This window comes from Anomalospiza imberbis, chromosome 20, assembly GCF_031753505.1.
Source record: "Anomalospiza imberbis isolate Cuckoo-Finch-1a 21T00152 chromosome 20, ASM3175350v1, whole genome shotgun sequence".
Taxonomy (NCBI): Eukaryota; Metazoa; Chordata; class Aves; order Passeriformes; family Viduidae; genus Anomalospiza; species Anomalospiza imberbis.
The window spans coordinates 3,059,934-3,078,757 of NC_089700.1; the positions used below are offsets into that span (position 1 = coordinate 3,059,934).

Genomic DNA, 18,824 nt, shown 5'->3' on the forward strand with positions numbered 1-18,824 from the left:
AAGTAATGCCAGAAGTGTCCTCTCTGTCCTAAATGCCCTGCCTACTTTCTAAATTGCTGATTGGCTGCTCCTAATCTACTTCCACAGCAAGCACTGCAAAAGCCAATCTCAGCAGTGTTTTAAAGCACTTACAGGACACTCACTCACAAATACAAGAAACACAGCTCACCTCCTACCAACATCCTAGCATGGGGACAGCTGGGACACTGCTTAACAGCTCTAGAGCCATTTAGATGACAAAGGGAGCTGCTCAGTGCAATGGTTTGGATCTCAGAGTTACCACCGCCACACAATTATCTTCATTCTGTTCCAAGTAATGCAGGCTTTGGAAAACACATTTTGGATAGAAAAATGCAAAAAAAACCCAAAATCAATGACCTGGGGAACTGACCTTGACTAGTGATTTCAGCCTCAGAATCATCACTTGGTTCTGACGGGTCATGCTCAGAAGAATCTGAAAGGGAAAGTCAGGACTGCTCAATGATTGACATGGTCAAGATTTTCAACTAAACACTCTATGCCTTTGCATGTAACCAACAATCTCAAGCAAGCCTGCTGCACTCACTGCATGCCACAAAAATAGAAACAAAGATTTGTTACCATGAGCCTTTGAGCAATTCCAGACAAAGGCAAGGAGGGGAAAATTACACTTGCTAAACTGCACATGCTACACTGCAGAGTTGCTGCTATGACTGAAGACAATTCCATCTTCTGGGCTTTCTAGGGCTAATACAAACATAAGTATTTTCCCCTCTCTTACCCAGGATTACTGAAAATATAAACAAAGGCTGCCTGTCCACACAGATTAGGTATTTTTTCACCAGCTCTACAGACTCATGGTTGCTGTGCCATCAAGAGTTCCACAACAGGCTGCAAGGCCAACAATCAAACAGGGCAGGGAAATTCATGATCACAATGCTTTTGTTGGGGCAGAGAGCACCAACAAGAAAAGCAGGATTAGCCAATCAACACTTAGTGTGAGACAGAGCAATTTATACTTAACTGCACTACAGTTAAGCAAAATGAAGCTAATTGTATCAGGAACTCTATCAAAATTAAGCAGCAGTGCATGAAGGAACAGATTTTAATTATTCCAGCAGAATAAAACCGCACTTGAGCATTTTGAAGAGCATTTAACTTCAGATCTCTGTAAGCTGGGGTATGGTATCACTTTGGGAGCAAGTCTGAAGGAATCTTTGTTTCAAAGGCTTCTCTTCACATGATGTGTGTGGTGTAGAGCAGAAATCCAGCTCTATCTACTGGGACACCTCAACTGCAGTGCATTTGAACTATGTCAAATACACCATCCAGTTCATGGAAAACAATATCATGTCTTGGTCTGATTCCAAAGGAGTGCTGGGTACAGAACTAGCAAATGCAAAGTACTACAAAAGGAAAGAATTAGGATTTGTTTTACTAGACATGAACATAAGGTACAGTCGTAAAAAAGCCTGTCACATCAACTGATCACTTAGAATCTCTTTGGGAGAAATAAGTAAGATTTAAAAAATTTAAAATATACTGCATTTTTGGAAATTTTGAGACTGGAACATGGTACAGCTAGTCTAGCACAAAATCCCTGATGAGCACTCATAGTAGTTAAAGGATTTGTGCAAAAAACTCATAGCAGATAGCAGCTAAGTTCTGGAAGAAAACTCCCAGATGGGACATTTCTCATTAAGACACATTAAATCAACAATGCTAAACAATGAAGTAAGTTTTTTTTCAACAACATATCTTCATCACTAGATCTCTTGTCTTCTTTGTCAAACACACAGCTCCTACTTAAGAAGCCTTTTTAACAGTGCTAAATTCTGTCATTCACCAGCACTGGCTCCAGTTTCTCAAACATGATTTTGTTCCCTTCAAAACAATTCCTTCTGACACACATAACCTCAACTTTCTGATTGCTGAATTCCAATCACACCGTGCTGCCCACTCATCCAATCTCATCAAGACCACCTCAGAATCCTTCATCAGCTTCAGCAAACCTGGGGGATTCCAAGCACACCATAGTTTTGTCACTTCCCTTTTCACCATCTTGCCAAGGTTACCAAAGGGAAAAACAGTGAAAACCCTCGTGAAATATAACAACAGTCAGAATCTTGGTCATTTCCTATCACACATCCCTTTCCTCACAGTCAGATATAAAGCACATGGCATTATGCTGAGGATAACAAACAACCTAGATTTCTCTCCTCCAATGACTTCAGTTCATACTGCAGCCAAAGTGAGCAATGAACTTCATTCTCTTTTATCAGGAGAACTGCTGCTGAATTTCATGTAATGGTGCCTCTAACTATGGTGATACCTACCTTCCAAGCAAAACTAATGGCACTTGCAAGAAGGAGCACTGCTGCTAGCAAAACCTGCCTTGAAAAGCACACAACTCAGGCTGGAGAGCCACGTGCTCAGAGCAAAGCCAGTGGCACAGTGATGTGCTTTTCACATCCCATCAAATCACTAGACCTTGGGCGAAGAGCACCTTACAAATGCCTTTCATGACTTAAAATATGACAACCCCTATCACAATTTGCTTATAGCAAGCCCTGGAGTAGCATGATTTAGGAGTGTTGGGGGGATAGGTATTTTTTCCTTTCTCAGGGAATTTTCTTCCCATCTGTTGCCAGGGAAATGATGAATAGACGGCAGTCAAGAGAGAAGATAGGTGGTGATTGCCTTGGCATACTGCTGGAATGTTTATGGGGAGAGGAAGGGGAAGCTGGGTTGTTTTGACAGGCTCTAAGCTGGGTGCGGGCAGCCTTCCTGGTTAGGAGCAGAGATGGCCGTGTGCTCTTTCTTCGCCTTAAACCTCACCTATACAGTGTTTTTAACCGCTGCCATGGAGCTCTGCCTGCTGCCACCTTGTTAGCCTGGTCCTTGCACAGACATAATCCTGGCTGCTACGCTGACTAAGATTCACCAGCTCCAAGAGCGACCAGCACGGTCCACGTGGGTGCCTGGGGAAGATGTCCCTTCCCCCTTTTGCCCCGGAGCTGCCGCATGGAGGGCCCGCTTGAGCTGGAGCAGGACTTCCGCCAGGCCTTTTTTTGCACAGCAGTTTGACATCAGTGATAAAGCGCTTCCTCCCTTCTTCCCAGCACCATCCGTGCCATTAGCCATTGTGGGAAGAGCATTCACCTCACCTCACGCGGGTGCCTGAGGGCGTGGAGCGTCCTTCCCCTTCCCTCATGGAGCCACGCCCGCCCCAGAGAGCCGCGCGCTGTGACACACTGCCCCCTGCAGCCGCGCCGCAGGCACTGCAGCCGCGCCGCCGCCACGCCTGCCAGCAGCGCCCTCTGCGGGCTGGCGGTGTAACTACACCGCAGCGGGCCTCGCTGCGCGGGCAGGAAAATGCCGTTAGCGCGCTTTCTTCTCACTGCTTGCTGCTGATGTGGCTGCGCTTATTTCTTTCCTCTTCTTACACGGATACAGACAGGCAGACAGATACACAGATCGATACAGATATGGATATATATGTGAGAAATGCTACTCACGTCCAAGAATTTAGAAAGGTTTATTAACACCTCATCAAAAAAACAACAGAAGACTGAATAGAGAGAATATCACAGCGCCAGGAGCAGAGGATTTTCCCACCATGAGCTCACCCACACCATGGAGGTTTCACCTTTTAACCCTTTGATCCCTCCCAAAGTTCTGTCCATCGACTCCTCCTGCTCTGTCCAGTGCTGGAGATCACTTCCTGACATCCTGACTGGGGTCAGCTGTTGCCATGGTAACGAGCCGACCCTCCCAAATGTCCCAAACCCAGGCACCCCTGATAGCAGCACAAGGGGGGTAAAACCTAATTATAAATCTATAAAACGTCTCCTAACATATTTACATAACACTTGCCTTTTAATTGTGAGAGTCAATCATCTCATTACTCATCTATAACACAAAGACTAGTAAAAAACTATTATTCATTTTCCCACTCCTTTGCAGGGAAGCCATGTATTTCAATATCATTAAAATTCTGGACGGAGGGGGTCATCTTTCCATTCCAGGAAGGGCCCCGCCTTCCTTGGAACACTATTGTGTTTTAAAGCAATGAAAAGAGATGAAAAGTAAAGCTAAACAAAAATCAAAAAAACCAACTACGTGAAAATAGGAAAAGAGAATGCTTGGAGTAGATGTACAATTTCAATTAGGCAACATCGACCAAATATTTCCACAAAAAAATATCAATGATGTTAATGTATCCTCACAAAAAACATTACACATCTCAAATGCTCTAAATGTATTTCCACATCTGTTCCTGTACTGCCATCGGAACTTTGGTGGCTGCCTTCAAAAATATTAAGTAAAAAACATATTCCTGACTGCACAGAACATTATAACAGCAGACAGATCCATGTGTCCAAAAACTAAACCAAATCAAAGCAAACTGCAGAATAAAGGAGAGGTACAGAATCACAAAATACCAAGTAAAGCACCTTAAAGCAGACTAAACTGAAGGGCGTCAATGCATTTCTGTTGAAAACCCAACAGAAGGGGTCATGAAAGAACATAACCAGAAAATCTCAACTTTCTATATGCCTATTTACATCATCGTGTCAAATAACAAAAACCAACAGAGATAGCCAATGATGATGATTATACTGCTGCAATACATCTACACAGAGCCATAGTTCTTAAATGAAATTCCAAAAATGCTGTATATGTTTTATTTTCTTAGCTTCTCTGATTCTCTCAAAAAGGTTCTAAACAATCAGTTACTGTGAGAGTTATTTTTGCAATGATAGCGATTTTTTTCAGCAAAAAAATCACCCAAAATCTTTTCATAAAAAAAGCAAGGAGATAAAATCATCAAGAATTTTCATCTTACCAGAATTGAACTTTTCTGCATTTCCTCGACCAGTATTGGCCGCTTCAGAAGCCAACTTGGTGCTCTTCGGTCTCTTGTCAGGTGGTACGTAGTCATCATCATCTTCTTTAACAAAAAAAAAAAAAAAAAAAAGGTTTTTTTTGTCCAGGCAACTCGTGTGCAGCACTGGAACTGCTTTGAATTTGAAATTAAAATAGAATTAAGGAACTCTGCTTATCATAGCAACAAATTTTGTAATAAATTACTTACATGAGTAACTTCAGAAAGCTCCTGTTCTTACCTGTGAAGGAACAACTTGTTCCTTCAAAAGGGCCTGTGCAAAGCACAAGACAGCAAAAAACAAAACTGCTTCTGTAATTCCTTAGGAAAACAACATTGACTGCTGAAACAGGACTGGGCATCGCATGACTGCAAAACAACCATGCAAACAGCAAAAGGAATCACAGAATAAATTGTGCAGATAGGGACTACCTTTGTTACCTAACTGGAAGTAATATCATTCCATAGTAGATCACAAAAGACAGTACCTATGTTTTGTCTTGAAGAGCTCAAATGTTCTAAACCCACTTTCAACCCAGTTTAAAACCAATGGGTGCCAATGAAATTCATCAAACAGGTCAACTCTGCCCTAAACACACACAAGTGAACACACAGGAGAACAGCAAACCTAGCAAAGTGTCAGAGAGCTGCTACTCAGCCCGTCACTTCCCAATCCACCCCTACCTTCCTTAAGCTCATGAGCTTTTTAGACTGCCCAATTAACAACACCTCCAACCTCACAGAGAACAAATGACAAAAAAAACTAATTTCACATGCAGAAAAACATGCACCCATATCACCAAGGGTATAGTTTACTTAGCAAGAATAACATCACATATTGACATATCGTGTACCTGTGCAGCTCTCTTATACTCTGCCCCAGAAAACCTTTGCAGAGCACTTTTACTTTTGTGGTAAAGGCCCTTACATATAAGCAGAATTTAAGGACTCCTCTGATATAAATTATTCTGTTGAAGTAACATTGGAGTTATTTCCATGTTGCATTGGAAAACAGTGAAAGTAATGCCAGAAGTGTCCTCTCTGTCCTAAATGCCCTGCCTACTTTCTAAATTGCTGATTGGCTGCTCCTAATCTACTTCCACAGCAAGCACGGCAAAAGCCAATCTCAGCAGTGTTTTAAAGCACTTACAGGACACTCACTCACAAATACAAAGACAACAAACACAGCTCACCTCCTACCAACATCCTAGCATGAGGACAGCAGGGACACTGCCTAGCAGCTCTAGAGCCATTTAGATGACAAAGGGAGCTGCTCAGTGCAAAGGTTTGGATCTCAGAGTTACCAATATTAGACAGACACCTTGAGGCTCCACTTACACCGCCTCCAACACTGCCTTTCTGTTCTGGGACCATCCATCCCAGAAGCTCGTGTTAACTACAATGTTACATAGAACTACAGGGGGTTTATAAAGCAATGTGTGCTCCAGAATGAAGGAATCTTATAACATCTTCTCCACTCAATGAGTGTTTTTCATTAACAGCACTTGAAAAATACACAAAATATACAAATTGCTGTCACGCATAATTTCAAAACGATCCCTACCAATTCCAGTATGCAGCACTACATTGTGGTTTTCTCATAGTGCTCCACCAGGATCTTTACCAAGCAGTGCACAATCCAAACTACACTCAGCACGCAATTCTCTTCATTCAGTGCCAAGTAATGCAGTTTTTGGAAAATACATTTTGGATAGAAAAATGCACAGCCAACTGAAATTCAGGACCCGTGGTACTGACCTTCAAGAGTGACTTCAACCTCAGGTTTCTCACTTGTTTCTGAGAAGTCATGGTGGGAAGATTCTGAAAGGGAAAAACAGAACTGCTGAATGATGGGCATGGACAAAATTTTCAACAAAACACTCTATGCCTTTACATCTAAACCATATAGGTAAAACCTTATAAAACAAGTGCCTTGTTACACTTGTAAAATCATGGCTGAGGCCTCTTACTTCAGCTAAACAGAAAAGGACTATGGGAAAGTGACACAGCTGCACTGGAGGCAGAAAAACAAGTTGTATAACCACAATATCCTCACACTGTGGTTTAGGGTGGTTGGTTGAATCATATCTGTTATACCAAAATGGAGTGTAACTGATAATGGGCTATCTGCTTAAAAAAGGCCTGTTTTTTGCAATAAACTACTCTCCTTTGCACCTGCCTGGGAACTCTGCATCACTCTGCTTGGTACAATTTATCCTCACAAAAAACATTACACATCTCAAATGCTCTAAATGTATTTTCACACCTGTTCTTTCATTGCCATCAGAACTCTGGTGACTGCCTTCAAAAATATCAAGTAAAAAAACACATTCCTGACTGCACAGAACATTATAAAAGCAGACAGATTCATATATCCACAAACTAAACCAAACCAAACAATAAAGGAGAGGTACAAAATCACAAAAAATTCCAGGTGAAGCACCTTTAACCAGACTAAACTGAAATGCATGGAAACTTCCTGTGTGCCTATTTACATCATCATGTCAAATAACAAAAAACAACAGAGGTAGCTGATTGATGCTGATGATACTGCTGCAATACATCTATACAGAGCCCATGGCCCCTAAATGAAATTCCAAAAATGCTGTTTATTTTGTTCCGTAATTCTGTCAGAAAGGTTTTAAGTAATCAGTTGATGTGACAGTTATTTATGCGACAACATCGAACTTTTTGGCACCACAAAATCAGCCAAAGCTTTTTCATAAAGCACAGCAGGGAGACAAAATCATCTTGAATTTTCATCTTACCAAAATTGAACACTTCTACATTTCTTCTCCCAGTACTGGCCGCTTCAGTAGTTGAATTGGGGCTCCTCCGGCTCCCTTCGGTGGGCAGGTACTCGTCATCATCATTATTATCATCACCATCACCTTTAAGAAGAAAAAAATAACAACTGGTTTTATGTCCAGGGAACTCGTGTGCAGCACTGCAACTGCTTTGAATTTGAAAATTAAAATAGAATTAAGGAACTCTGCTTATCAGGGCAACAAATTTTGTAATAAATTACTTACATGAGTAACTTCAGAAAGCTCCTGTTCTTACCTGTGAAGGAACAACTTGTTCCTTCAAAAGGGCCTGTGCAAAGCACAAGACAGCAAAAAACAAAACTGAATATGTACTTCCTTAGGAAAACAACACTGACTGCTGAAACAGGACTGGGCATCGCATGATTGCAAAACAACCATGCAAACAGGAAAAGGAATCACAGAATAAACTGTGCAGATAGGGACTACCTTTGTTATCTAACTGGAAGTAATATTATTCCATAGTAGATCTCAAAAGAAAGCACCTATGTTTTGTCTTCAAGAGCTCAAATGTTCTAAACCCACTGTCAACCCAGTGTAAAACCAATGGGTGCCAATGAAATTCATCAAACAGGTCAACTCTGCCCTAAACACACACAAGTGAACACACAGGAGAACAGCAAACCTAGCAAAGTGTCAGAGAGCTGCTACTCAGCCCGTCACTTCCCAATCCACCCCTACCTTCCTTAAGCTCATGAGCTTTTTAGACTGCCCAATTAACAACACCTTCAACCTCACAGAGAACAAATGGTTAGAGCTGACAAAGAAAACTTATTTCACACACAGAAAAATGTGTACCCACATCAACAAAGGAATGGTTTACTTAGCAAGAATAATATCACATATGGACATATCTTGTACCTATACAGCTCTCTTATACTCTGCCCCAGAAAACCTTTGCAGAGCACTTTTACTTTTGTGGTAAAGTCTTTAAGTCATTAAGCAGAACTTCATGACTCCTCTGATATAAACTTTCTGTTGAAGTAACATTGGACTTATTTCCATGTTGCATTGTAAAACGTTGAAAGTAATGCCAGAAGTGTCCTCTCTGTCCTAAATGCCCTGCCTACTTTCTAAATTGCTGATTGGCTGCTCCTAATCTACTTCCACAGCAAGCACTGCAAAAGCCAATCTCAGCAGTGTTTTAAAGCACTTACAGGACACTCACTCACAAATACAAGAAACACAGCTCACCTCCTACCAACATCCTCGCATGAGGACAGCAGGGACAATGCCTAGCAGCTCTAGAGCCTTTTAGATGACAAAGGGAGCTGCTCAGTGCAAAGGTTTGGATCTCAGAGTTACCAACATTAGACAGACACCTTGAGGCTCCACTTACACCGCCTGCAACACTGCCTTTCTGTTCTGGGACCATCCATCCCAGAAGCTCGTGTTAACTACAATGTTACATAGAACTACAGGGGGTTTATAAAGCAATGTGTGCTCCAGAAGGAAGGAATCTTATAACATCTTCTCCACTCAATGAGTGTTTTTCATTAACAAACTTGGAAATTTTGCAAATATACAAATTGCTGTCAGGCATCATTCTAAAACGTCCCAGCAAGTCCAATATGCTTCAGTAGATCGTGTTTTTCTAATACTGCTCCACCAGGATCGCTTAAGCAGTGCACAATCCAAACCACAGTTAACACCAGCACAGTTTTTCTTCATTCAGTACCAAGTAATGCAGGCTTTGGAAAACACATTTTGGATAGAAAGATGCCTGAAATCAATGACCTGGGGAACTGACCTTCATTACTGAGCTCAGCCTCAGAATCGTCACTTGTTTCTGATGAGTCAGGCTGGGAGGACTCTAAAAGGGAAAGACAGGACTGCTCAATGATGGACCAAACACTCCATGCCTTTGCATCTAAACCACATTGTCAAGGAAGCCCGCTGCACTCACAGCATGCCACAAAAATAGAAGTAAACATATATTACCATGAGCCTTTGAGCAATTCCAGACAAAGGCAAGGAGGGGAAAATTACACTTGCTAAACTGCACATGCTACACTGCAGAGTTGCTGCTATGACTGAAGACACTTCCATCTTCTGAGCTTTCTAGGGCTAATACAATCATAAGTATTTTCCCCTCTCTTACCCAGGATTACTGAAAATATAAACAAAGGCTGCCTGTCCACACAGATTAGGTATTTTTTCACCAGCTCTACAGACTCGTGGTTGCTGTGCCATCAAGAGTTCCACAACAGGCTGCAAGGCCAACAATCAAACAGGGCAGGGAAATTCATGATCACAATGCTTTTGTTGGGGTAGAGAGCACCAACAAGAAAAGCAGGATTAGCCAATCAACACTCAGTGTGAGATAGAGCAATTTATACTTAACTGTACTACACTTAAGCAAAATGAAGCTAATTGTATCAGGAATTCTATCAAAATTAAGCAGCAGTGCATGAAGGAACAGATTTTAATTATTCCAGCAGAGTAAAGCTGCACTTGTGCATTTTGAAGAGTATTTTTCTTTAGGTCTCTCTATGCATGAGTATTGTACCATGCTGAGGGCTTCTTTTACAAATATAAAATAATAAGATACCACAGTAAAAATACATCGGAAATTTTTAACAATTTTCAATCCTTACTATTTAAAGTAAGGATTTTCACAGAAGAAGTTCCAGAATTATTTTGTTCATGTGAACAACAATCAGAAGGTAATTTTCTCATCTTAGAAATTCATGGTAGCTGGAACATTCCGACCTTACTATTAACACTATTACAGTGTTAAATTCAGGTTAATATTTTCTAGTCTTTGCAAATGGGCAAAGTAATATTTTTAATGTAAACTGTAAACAGTTGAAAAAAATTGCACCATTTTTTTGTAAAGTCATTTCAGCTATTACAGAGTTTTGGTAAGGTACTGCTTCAACTAACACAGACTTTCTATTTATTTATTTATATGCTCATTCACCTTACACTGAACTGAAAAACACAGTTAAGTTGCGCTCAGAATTTATGAAGCAGAGTTTTATTAAAGTTTATAAGCCATTATGAAACAGACTGAATTTCTTGAACAACGTACTAATTTACACAAACAACTAGTGCTTTAGAGTGATCAACTTGATACTCCTCTTTGAATTTAGAAAAGGAAGAAATTAAGTTCCCATCTACATGTCTCTCTACTTGGACAGCTGGAAATTGAAGCAACTGTAATTTTAATTTCTAATCATGTTTAAATTCCAATACCCTCGGTTTTATGGTAAATCAAGCAGGAAAGCTGTGAAAAGCAAAACTCACACATTCAATTTCTAGAACAGATATGAGGAAAAAATACAAGCAAAACATCTACCTGTGTAACTTTTTCCAGGAGCAATTTTTTCATCTATCTCTGATGTTTTGGAAGGGCCTGCTTGGGAACAGAGAGAACAGTTTTTAAGGGTGTCTCACAACAAACACATCCTTCCAGCCCATACAGGAATTTGCCAAGTAACTTTTAATTTCATACATTATGTGCTCACTTCATACTTTCTCTAATGTTAAACTTTGGAAAGACTCTGTTAAATATTTAGTATTTATAAATCCTTGCTTACTTGGTTCAACAGAATAAAAATGGAGTTAGTGGCAGCATTGTGCATTTCTTGGACTACTGAACAGTCAAGAGACTCATGCTGAATAGCAGGCTTTCAATAATAAACTAAATAAATAAATAAATAAATAAGAAATGTTGATGCTTCTGCCTTTTTTCAATGACATTTTAATAATTTTTCCTGTTCATTAAAGTTTATATTCCTAAGGAGTATTCTTTGACTTCAACATTCCCACCTACATTAAATACATAAATTCACGGGGATTAAAGTAATTTATGACACTCCAAGGCTGTTTACTTTTCATTACAACAGTTCTTTTGAAGACTACAGACTGGTTAAAAAAGACCAGTGCAGAAAGCAGCACAGAAGCTACACTTAACAGATTAAATTAACATTCTTAAAACCCTTCTGCTTACTGCTCTGGCTCTCCTGTAGCTATGCCAGAAGGGTGAGCTGCTTACAGCACAAACAACACCACACTGAGCAAGAGGCCATGCTATAGCACAGAAATAGCACAGGTATGGAAAATCTGCCTATGTGTGGCAAACAGGAGTAACTGGAACTGACTGATTTGGACTAATTGTTCTCTGGAAATCTGATAATTTCTGTGTGCATTTGCAAAAGCAATCTGCAGAGCTCATATAGCTGACCAGAAATTCCAGTTGTTTAGAGATATGTTCATAAGTGTATTAGCAAGAGTATTAATAGTGCCACAACAGAAAAGCTGCTGTTAATTAACAAGGCAATGAAATATTCTAAACTCTATTTCATCTATGCAGTAAGAAAGAAAATACAGAAAAGACTATTGTCACAGACTTTGTAAGTATTTCGGTCGAAAGTACATATACAGTATCAAATAAGTGAATATTTAAGTATTAAAGAAAATAATGATAATTAGGTGGTTACAATAATGCTAACTTGAACAATTCTGCCTAATTTGATTGTTCAGATTTTCAAAGATATTTAAAATAAACAGCATTTCAAGTGAGGAACCTATGCAAAGTTATTTGCTTGAAACACATTTCTTTCAGCATGTGCTGCTTAGATCTGCTCCTGCCACTTTGCTGGGGGAAGGTGTTTCCTCTTTTATTTTTTTTTTTAATCTATTTACTTCAGAAGAGCTCCTTGATTTTGTTCAAAACACAGCTCCACAAAGACTGATGTTGGCACAGCCAAGACCATAGTCCAAAAAAACAGGAAGGAAAAGGATCAAGGCAGAGCCAGAGACACTGGCTGGTCCTCCAGGCCTCACCAGAAAGAATTTTTATTCCAACAGTGTGATCTGCAACTGTAAGGGGTGAGTGGGAATAGAACACAAACCCCCCCTGGGTGTGCTGAAAATGTCTCCACGGACTAAATTTGCTTTTATTTAAATCAGCATATTCAGCAGATGCACCCAGTTAGGTTTGTCATTTCCTAAGAACTCCTGTGAACATGCAATTATTATTACTCATAAGGCACACAGAAGTATGCATCCCACTATAACCAAATATCTCAAAATATGCACAGTTTTGCACTTATTCCTTAATTCAGAAATCCTGACAGGATTGTTTTACCCTCATATTCTGCAGTATTCTCTGTATTGCATTATCTTTGTGCCAAATACATGCTGTGACAGCAATAAAAAAGGAAAACTAATAGTCTTTCATGCATTTAAACTTGAAGAAATATTTTTTCTAGTTAAAAAGATAAACTTAGTAAATTTATAGCCCTTGGGATTAAGCACAGAGAATTCAGTCCTTTTATATGTAATATTGATAAAAACTACAGTACATGTTGTAAAACCATTAGATTTTTTCTAAAAGTGACCAACACAGATTATTTCATGAAACTTGAATATTTTTTCCATATTACAAAATGTGGACAGAGTATGAAAAAGTTGTTTCAGAAATCTAAACATTTCAAACAATAGATTCTGCTACCCTAATTTAGTAAAGACTAGAAAATTAAATTTAAAATAGTTCTACCAACAAGAGATATTAATAAAAACAGATAAATTTCCACTTTACTGCATTAATGCACACAACAGGCAGAAGTACACAGATATGACATAACCAAGGGAAGCAAACATCAAGTACAGTGAAATCTACAATCAAAAGAAGTTCCATCCAGAAATAAAGATATGAAAAAAATCACAAAATAGAAAAAATAAGAAAACTCAAGAAAGAAGAACTAAATTCTACTGCTGAAGGTAACATGTAGGAGGAAGGATGGAGACAGAAGTGGGAGATTTAATTACTAAAACCACAGGACGCCTTAGAAGTAAAATCTTTCAGTATGCTTATGTCTTGGAATCTGAACTTCAGATCTGTAGGCAGAACTAAGCTGCTTCACCTTGAACCAGAGAAAGCAGAGGTACACTCTTCAGCTAACAGCCAGCTCTCTCACACAGCACAGGCACTTGGGAAGTCTCAAACACTCAGACCAAAACTTGGTCTTTCATGAGCAGATAAATACATGACAGCTCACCAAAGCATGTGCTTGGTCTAGGATTCAGCAGTGCAGTGGAACCTCTGTAAGAGATGGCTGTTGGCATAAATTGAAACTCCTGAAATGCCTGTTACAAATAGGTGATTTTTCACATTCCAACAAATCCAATAAAAACAAGTGCAGATGTCATTCCCTCAACAGTCACAACTATCCTTTCTGTCTACCCCCCCCACACCATTTACTTACACTGATTCCAAACCTCTCAGCCTCAGTTTCTAATGGATTACGTCCTAATGTCCTAACACTACACAGCCAAACCTGTGTCACTTGGCAGAAGGAATGGATTTATCACTTCATGGATAAGCATCACTTTCCTGCTCACTTTTCTGGCCTTTTTATAGGTTACCCATATGGTAGCAATGTGAACTCAATGTGATTCCCCTCAGGAAGCACAGCATTGTGCTCATATATTTTCTGGAATTTCTTGGTTTAAGATAATACCTGAATACTCAGCATTACATGCCAGCCTAGCTTCACAGATTTAGCTCCATTAAAATGGACATTATGACCAGTATTCTGAGCGATCTCCAAAGGAAAAATACTTTGTTGTTAGAGACATACTAACAGACATTAATTATTTTTAAGGTTTCAGAGTGAGAATAAATGCAAAGTTTACATTCACATTTTGGGCTTTTTCTTTGTAGAAGAAGACATTTTCTATCTCATTTGAGTTTGGATGAATGTCCTGTATTTTAACTGCCTCACTGACATTGTCAAAAATTCCAAAACTGACAGCACAGTTCAACTACATGGTGTTTTAAAAAGAAAAGCTGTTAGGCAGTTTTTTACTCACTTCTAGGTGTTTTATAAACTGAACCAGGCAATTCACAGGACAGACTGTTTACAGCCTTTTCCTTCTGCTTCCATTTTTCTTCGTTTTAACTTCAAGCCATCAGTGAAGACCTACATTCACAAAATTTACAGGATAACATGCCACTTTTACAAAGTGTTTGGTCGTAAGTCAACAAGTAATTCAGTTCTGTATGGGTTATGCCACCAAAAAACCTTGCTTTATCCTGTGATGATAATGCACAGAGCACTCAGCAGTCACTCAGCAGTGCCACACTTCTGAGCCCCAAAGGTTTGTTTTTATATAGGACAAATGGGGTAGTCTCAAATCTGAAAATACATCTGCCTCTGGAGAAATGATTATTTAATTTCTTAGTTTCTAGTAAAAATACTAAATTATATTTAAACAACTGAACCAAGAAACAGCATTTCCAGTTATGTTTCTTTTCATAAGAGCCATGTAACTGATACTTACAGGTAATGCACATGCAGGAATGCTAGCTAACATAGCTGGAATACTCCAGGATGAGGCACTTAGTCCTGCTGATCAATACTCAGTCCTTTTCCTCATTTAGTCAATCATCAAAATCTGGACCTTTTTCCCAGAATAGGTTGTCTTTGGTCTCCCCCAAGTTTAACACTGCAGTAACCTTCACATTCGTCCCGGACACTTGAAAAAAAAATCCACTGCCATAGTGCTTATACTAGTTTGAAAGCAAACCAGTGGAAGATTCCAAGTCAGAACAACCATTTAATAGGAAAATTAAAATAAAAAGAGAAAACACTGGATTAAACTGACAGAGTCAGAATACAATGTGATACCCTGTTGGTCAGGGTGGTGGTAGCAGTCCAATTAAATGGTGGCTGCAGATCTGTTGGAGTGATAGATGTGGTTCTGTTGAAGCAGTGATCCTGTGGAAGGGTCTGGTCTTCCTCTGAAGGTCCAGTGGTGGTTATGTTGCTCTTGTCCTCTAGGAATCCAGTAGGTAAGACTACCCATGGTGTTCCAAGCCTCAGATTCTATCCAGGTAGGAATGCTTGGTTCCTCCCCCTGGGCAGAGCATCTCCCAGTGGGATGATGTCATTTCCGAATCCTGCAGTGAGACTTGATGACCCATAAGCAGAGATCGACCCCAGAGTTATCAGGGATGAGTCATGGAGGAGAGATAAGGAACACTGCCCCACCTGTTCTAACAGATTATGAAGATGGTAGTAGAATACATACTTTTGGTTACTTCTTACTTTGTTACTTAAGACAGTTCTAGAGCCCACTGACAGAAAACTGCCCCTTATTCTCTGTCAGTACACCCACATGAAGTTTTAGATGGCTGAAGTCCCTATTTCTCAGTCATCTTACTGCGTACTGCTAAAACAATTCTAAATTTAGTAATTCAGTATTAACTCCTGGCAACACCTAAATGGTGCAACCTTCAACCGGGATGAGAAGAACATCCACCTACAGATATAATTTTCCCTCTTTGATTAACAGGAAGAGTTAGTGTGCCACCCAGGCACCCAGCACATTGATCAGCATTAAAGACCTTTGAGAGGAAGCACTTAAAGAAAAAATACAACCATGAAATTTTATCAGTGAATCATTTTCTGCAGGAAGCCCAAGCAGATTGCTGTTCTCTAACACTTAAGTTGTTTCTTCTCAGAAATGGATAAGCCTGGCTTTTGCTGTAGGTTATTTTTAGCAATATTTATTACCTTATCTGTTTTCTTTATTTTGTAGCACATCTCTCCCAAAGCAAAACTGGGGCAGACTATGTCATTCCTCAGGAACACCCCTCAGAATAACCACTTTTTAAAGGTTCACTTCTTGTACAGCACAACATAAACACCTATGTGCCTCCAGAATTTATAGCTCTATAGTTTAGATAACCCTTTCGCTCGAATCAGAGTGGTAGCTACTTGAAGAATGAAGGAGAAACTGCTTTACTTGTCTAGTCAGCATGACTTGACATGAAAGTGAAAACATCTTTTAGCTCACAGCACCCCATCACTTCTACCAATAAACTCAGTTCTGTCTTGTTTTAAATGCCATTTTGGACAACTACACTGCAGGAGGAGAGGGGGAGTTATCCATAAAGCACGACTTTATCAGAAAGAGATATATATTTCTCTTCATCAATCAGAAGATTTAGAGTTCTGTGAAAGACAACAGAAATACCCCCCATCAAATGTGCTTAGACTTCACTCTGGAAAGCATATTGCATGACTTGGGTTTTTCAGCTGTAGTGCAATGGATACTATTTTGTAGAGAAGCAATTCCAGTGCAGACTCTCTTCAGATGGCATGGAGTTACACTGTGGGCTATTGGCCAAATTCTGACATCATTTGTATGCATGAAATGGAAAACCCCAATGAGGATGAAAACCAAAAGGATGAGAAGACTTGGCGTAGGAAGGAACAATGCTTAGGTTGTTTTCACACCAGTACCTCCTTTTACTACATTAAATCACGCCTGTAAACCACTAATTTGCCTAGCCTGTAAGCCTCCTAGGCTAGGCAATGTACACATATAAAGAGCAGATAATCCTAACACCCTTCCAGTTCCGCACTCAAAGGGTGACACTTTGCTGTGCTATGGCTGAGGTTTCTCTGAATGATGCTCTTATGTTTCTTGAGATACGCTAGGATGAAAATATTGATTCCACATCCCCATAGTTAGTTATTAAAGCATATTAGAAAACAGTCTCAAGAATCTTCATGTCTGAACACACACAAAACGTTACCACAATAATATATAATATTACAAAATGAAGGGATGTACTGTTTTGCACTTTACTGTTGAACATGTAACTGTCATTGAGATGTGTGGCAGCTTGCCCATGTTTCCTTGCATTACTCAATTAACCTAATGACAAATACACATAGGTTGAAATTATAAATTTAAGGTTTTAGTTATTTTATATTGCCATTTATAGTCACAATTTCTTAATTCCCATTCATGTCAACATAAAGAAAAAACAATTTCTGTTTTCTCCTAGCTGAGGTGAATGTGTAAACTGGATACATAGAGGTGAGGCAAAGCATCTGGGAGAAAACTTAAAACATACATGGAGGTTGAGCCATGGGCCTCATAAATATTGTTATCCTTTGTCCACATAAATAAACCTTTCAATAACCTTTTGACACATATTGGTCATTCCATACAAGAGAAGTGATTGATACACTTTCAATCACAGAATCATAGAATGCCTGATTATGTGGTGCAGTGTATAAAAGTTACTGAAACTTTAAAGTAAAGAAAAGATTAAAGCAGTGCTATAGAAAGCATCACTATAAAGGTTTATTTCCTGTTTAACAAAGTCAGTGAATTATAGAATCTGCACATTGTACCCCCAGAAAAACACATCAAGCAGTTCGAAAGAGTCCTGGAACTTCTTCAGACCAAACACACACATACGGGTTTGGAATGAAGTTGTTCTTTAGGTCTTTTGGTATTCTTCATAATAGCTTACATGATAGGCAGCATGGAAATGCTGTATCCTAACAAAGCTAAGTAATTGCATGTTTAATGACCAAAAACTAGTAAAAAAGAGAGGCATGGAGAGATCAACACTTAGGCAACCAATCCTTTCATGAGATAAACACATATGCAAATTAGTATCATTACCTGGAGTATTAAATTGATAGTAGTTAGGATCATCTCTTTCCTGCTTCAATGTTACTGTTGATATTTTAGAAGAAATTCCTGTGGAAGCAACAAAGGAATCAAAAAAACTAGTAATAAGCAGAAGAAGAGGAAACAAACAAAAGCACCCACCATGATCCTCATTGGTCTCTACTTAAAAAAAAAAGTGAAAAATAAAAAAAGTGAAAAAAAGCACAAAACATTACTTATTTGTTGAGCTAAAACAATGGTAACAAAGTGAGCTGCTGGTTTTTTATGTTTCAGTTTGGTCAACCCCAGAAATAATCCAGGATTAAATACCTCCCTACAAACTAGGCTTCCCTGCAGATGCTGTCTCAGATCTGAAGAATATTTTTTAAATGAGCTCCTTCTTCTTTGCATGCTACCACAGGAAAAAAAATATATTTTATCAATCGTTGTGCTGAAAGTCCTGGAAAAGCTCCTGCTCACTCTTCTGTGAGAATTACTTAAAATGCCTAAAAAGCAGCACTGGAAAGAGTCTGGGGCTGACCCGGCAAAAAGTTCACATGAATCCTTTGCGTATGTCAAGGCAAACATTAACTACGGAGGGTGCCTAAACCACACATTTAAAGTTGTGAAGCACAAATAACAAGAGCAAAAAGCTGGACTACATATGAAAACTTAATTCTAATAGGAAAGTGAGCACTGCAGCT

General features: G+C 39.3%; 1 protein-coding gene across 2 annotated transcripts in view; it reads right to left on the reverse strand.

The window, feature by feature from the left end:
* Positions 1–18,824, reverse strand: part of GTF2I (general transcription factor IIi) — a 76,365-nt gene that overhangs the window by 44,731 nt on the left and 12,810 nt on the right. Inside the window, exons 8-14 of one of the 2 annotated variants that reach the window (XM_068210132.1) lie at positions 18,133–18,210; positions 10,994–11,053; positions 9,443–9,505; positions 7,636–7,758; positions 6,626–6,688; positions 4,829–4,930; positions 392–454 (exon numbers count right to left, since the gene is read on the reverse strand). In XM_068210132.1, coding sequence (XP_068066233.1) covers positions 392–454; positions 4,829–4,930; positions 6,626–6,688; positions 7,636–7,758; positions 9,443–9,505; positions 10,994–11,053; positions 18,133–18,210 — 552 coding nt within the window. Of the gene's footprint in view, positions 1–391; positions 455–4,828; positions 4,934–6,625; positions 6,689–7,635; positions 7,759–9,442; positions 9,506–10,993; positions 11,054–18,132; positions 18,211–18,824 lie in introns of both variants that reach the window. The other variant, XM_068210130.1, reaches the window with a different exon arrangement.